We start from the raw sequence: 4,260 nt of genomic DNA on the forward strand, positions 1-4,260 counted from the left end.
AGGGAACAGGGTCACAGGTCTCCTCGCATTCACTAAGATGTGCAGCTGTGATGTGGCTTTAAAATTGTCCTCCAGTGGATCTACTCTTCCCCAAGAGCCTGATCTCAGAGAGATTTGGTGAGGATCAGGGACATGAAATTAAATCTGCCTCTTGGTGGAATTTCAGCCTAAAGAACAGCCTTTCATTCTGGTAGCAGCTCAGTCTTTCTGATTCCTCCCGTTTCTCCACAAGGGATGGGTGCACGGGGCTATGTGGACTCCTTGTGGCTGAGCCTCTGCCTCTTGCTGGTTTCCCATATGAAGTGGCTAGTGTGGCTGTCCCTAGACTGAGGACTACTGCAGACTGCTGATCCCACCTAGGAGCTGGGACACTGTACTGTACCCACTGCGAGCCCGTGCCTCTGGTCACAAATTCCCCTACACTGTGGCTTCTTTGTTCTTCCTTGAGAGCTCTACTGGTTCACTGGTCTTCTCAAAACACTCACAGCCCCACCCCGGGGTGTGCAGGACTTCTGGATCCCTGATGTGCACATGGCAGGCTGTTGGGCCGGGAGCCCGCTGCAGGCCCAAGAATCCGGTCACATCCTCTGCCAGCGGCCCATTCGGCTATGCTGATGTGGAGGCCATGTGTATGTGGGTGCTTCCTGGCCTTCAAGATGGAGCATGAGTCAAACGCTCCTCTGCTTTCAGCTTTCTTCTGAACACGGCTAACCTGTATCCATGTTAAGGTCTCAACCTAGAGAGGGGAGACCAGGACGCAAGTGTCTGTTCTCTTGGTTTCCCATCTACCAGAATGGAAGGGGTGATAGTTTCACTTCTTCCTCTCAGTTAGGGAATTCCTCTGTGTCACAATCTACTCCTGTCTAGAAAGCTCAAGCAGGATATCTGACAGTTGGGCAGGACTTTGCAGAGGAGGAGGAGACACCGAGTGGATGGTTATGGTGGGTGAGTCATAAAGAGAAAACAGGAGCTGGAGAATCCTAGAGGGAGACTGTAGGAAAGTTGGTTTCAAGTTACCCATCCTGGACAGGGCATTTGGCAAAACAGTACAGCACAGTGTACTTTTCAGAGCGTGGACTTGGAATCTGTCCCACATACTAGCTTTGTGACCTTGAGCGAGTTACATAACTTCTCTAAGGCTCAATTTTCTCATTTGCAAAGCGGGGATCATAATGGTACTTACCTCAGTGGTTTGTTGAGTTGTAGGAAATAATGCCTGTGAAGGCATATCAGGCACTGGGCACAGCCTCACACACAGTGGGGCCACTGTGACCGAGGTTGTCATGAAACTTTCAAATGTTACTGTTGTGAGTAGAGAGGGAAAGCCAGCTGTAAGTACTACCTGAATATAAGTTGTTACTCATTTTACAATGTTAGGTTGGATAGCTTGGAAAAAGTTGGAGGATACGGCCTTGTCTTCACCATGAGGCGTCTGTGAAGTAGCAGTGGATATATACAAGAAATGGAAAGAGATAAAGCTGGAGCCCCAGAAGAACCGGAAGTGAGGCCAGACAAACAAGAAGGAACAAATGAAGGTGATGCTAATGGTAAGGGGGAGCGGAGAGGGTCACCTTAGGGACCCATGTGCTTAGGGAGCAAGCAGCAGTGTTGAACTAAGCAGAGAAAGTTGTAGTTAAAAAAAAAACCTCCATAAAGGATACACATAATCACACACTGCTCAGTCTTCTGATATCTGAATGTGATTATTCAGATTAGCACATCATTCATAAGACTATATTCTTGAGCTCTAAGAATGACACCTGTCTTCCTTGGAGTGTATGATCAGAATTTTTTTTGTTTTTTCTTTTGCAATTTTATTTATTTACTTTTTTGTTCAGAAAGTCCGTTATTAGAGGTTCTGTCCAGCCACGTGACTCTCCTCATCCCAGAGTTCTTGGACTCAGCGCACACTCAGGAGAAGGCCTTTGTCCATGAGGTCAGCAACATACAACACACACCTGCAGAGGAGTCCGAAGTCCCACAGCCCCCAGACACGTTCCCACTTGAGCGGGGCGGTGACATCTCCAATTCTTCAGCAAAAACCATGCAGCCCAAGGAAGGCGACACCCTTAGTTCCTCAGCAAAAAGCATTCCACCCAAGCAGGGTGACACCCACAATTCTCAAACAAATACCATCCTGCTCAAGGAGGCTGACACCCCCAATTCATCAGCAAAAACCATCCCACTCAAGCAGGCTGACACCCCCAATTCCCTAGCAAAAACCAAGCCAGGTGACACCCCCAACTCCCCAGCAAAATCTATTCTGCAAAAGCAGAGCAACACTCTCAAGCTCTCAGCAAAAACCATTCTGCCTAAGCAGGGTGACACTCCCAAGTCCTCAGAAGGAACCATCCAGGCCAAGGATGGTGACACCCACAAGTCTGCAAAAGAAACCATCCAACCCAGGGAGGGTGATACCCCCAAGTCCTCGGAAGGAACCATCCAGCCAAGGGAGGGTGACACCCCCAAGTCCTTGGAAGGAACCACCCAGCCCAGGGAGGGTGACATCCCCAAGTCTTCGGAAGGAACCACCCAGCCCAGGGAGGGTGATACCCCCAAGTCCTCGGACAGAACCACCCAGCCCAGGGAGGGTGACACCCCCAAGTCCTCGGAAGGAACCGCCCAGCCCAAGGAGGGTGACATTCCCAAGTCTTCGGAAGGAACCGCCCAGCCCAAGGCGGGCGATACCCCCAAGTCCTTGGAAGGAACCATCCAGCCAGTAGAAGGCGACATCCCGAAGCCAGCAGAAGAAACAGCAGAGCTCCTGGAGATTGACATGGTGAAAGTGATCCTGAGCAAGGAGGACTTCTGGATGGCACTCAAGGAGGCCGGGGAGAGGCTGGTGGCCGTGGATTTCTCCGCCAGATGGTGTGGGCCTTGTAGAACCATCAGGCCCCTTTTCCGTTTCCTGTCTGTGAAGCATGATGATGTGGTCTTCCTGGAAGTGGACGCTGATGATTGCGAGGAGCTGGTGAAAGACCTTGAGATCATTTGCATCCCAACCTTTCAGTTTTACAAAAAAGAAGAAAAGGTGGGCGAATTTTGCGGCGCCCTTAAGGAAAAACTTGAAACAATCATTGCAGAATTAAAGTAATCATGTATTCTGAAAGCATTGTGAACAGTCAGCTGTTTATTATAGCTTGTGATTTTTTATTTACAAAAAAAGATGAGGTATAACGAAAACGTATGTCCAAATGGCACCTGCTTGTAAATTATAAATATTAACTTATTCTTTTCAAAATGTAGTCAAAGCACTAAATCATATTGCCATTGTGTTTTTGTTGATAGGGAAGTGTGATGTTAGAATTTCCTTTGGTGGAGATTGGAAGTCCAGTTGTCCTCTATTTTTCAATCTTGATTTTTTTTCACTCACCCTTGAAAATTCAGCTCATCTAGTTTTAGCAGCAACATTGGAAACTTAGACAATTCTTCCGTAGAATTACATGATTTAAAGATGAATGGAAACTTCTTTTCTCATGTTCACACATTTTGGGTTTCTGATAAGATACTTTTGGAAATAAAGAATTGAAAGATTCACATGTCATATGTAACCACCTCCTTGTGTGGGGAGTGCTGTGGCGGACTCGGGGAATTCCATGGGCTCGCCAACCCTCTATGGGTTTTGTTGGTGGCAGAGCTGAGACCAAGGCCATGTTTCCAGATTTCAAGTCCAGGCCTCTTTCTACTAATCCATACTCACAGAATCTGAGACAGAGCTCAAAACTTCTGGTTTCTCAGTCCAAGAGCTTTGTTATTCAGGTTTAAGTCAGTGTGATCCTTGGTGCCATTATGACATCAACTCCCTGGTGGCAAAATTTCTGCTTTGTCCCCCTGGTAACTGGGTTTCTGATACCTGCTCCCAGATGTCTCAGCTCAAAGACCCAGGTCTGGGCTACCGATGGAGGCTTAGTCTAGAGTTTTGGTGGTTTAAAAAAACAAATATATATATATACACATATATACAAATAACTGCATGTATTTACTGTATGGAATTTGATGGGTTTGGACATATGCATACACCCATGATGCCATTACCACATCAAGGTAATAAACATACCCATAACACCTGGAAGTTTCCTTGTGTGTTTCTTTCCTTTTTTTTTATGGTAAGAGAGCTTAACACGAGATCTACACTCCTACCAAATTTTTAAGGGCACAACACCGTATTGTTAACTATAGGCACTGTGTTGTACAGCAGATCTCTAGAACTTTCATCTTGCATAGCTGTCATGTTACACCCACTGAACTACAACTCCCCAT

The 4,260-nt window shown here is 46.9% G+C and overlaps 1 protein-coding gene across 1 annotated transcript; it reads left to right on the plus strand.

Moving 5' to 3' along the window:
- Positions 1 to 1,383: 1,383 nt before the first annotated feature.
- TXNDC2 (thioredoxin domain containing 2) lies at positions 1,384 to 3,418 on the plus strand. The gene is made up of 2 exons (XM_058556552.1): positions 1,384 to 1,547; positions 1,839 to 3,418. Exons 1-2 carry the CDS (start codon positions 1,463 to 1,465, stop codon positions 3,092 to 3,094), a joined length of 1,341 nt encoding a protein of 446 aa, XP_058412535.1. The 5' UTR covers positions 1,384 to 1,462; the 3' UTR covers positions 3,095 to 3,418.
- Positions 3,419 to 4,260: the final 842 nt, after the last annotated feature.

This window comes from Diceros bicornis, chromosome 16 (assembly GCF_020826845.1).
Source record: "Diceros bicornis minor isolate mBicDic1 chromosome 16, mDicBic1.mat.cur, whole genome shotgun sequence".
In the NCBI taxonomy this organism is placed as follows: Eukaryota; Metazoa; Chordata; class Mammalia; order Perissodactyla; family Rhinocerotidae; genus Diceros; species Diceros bicornis.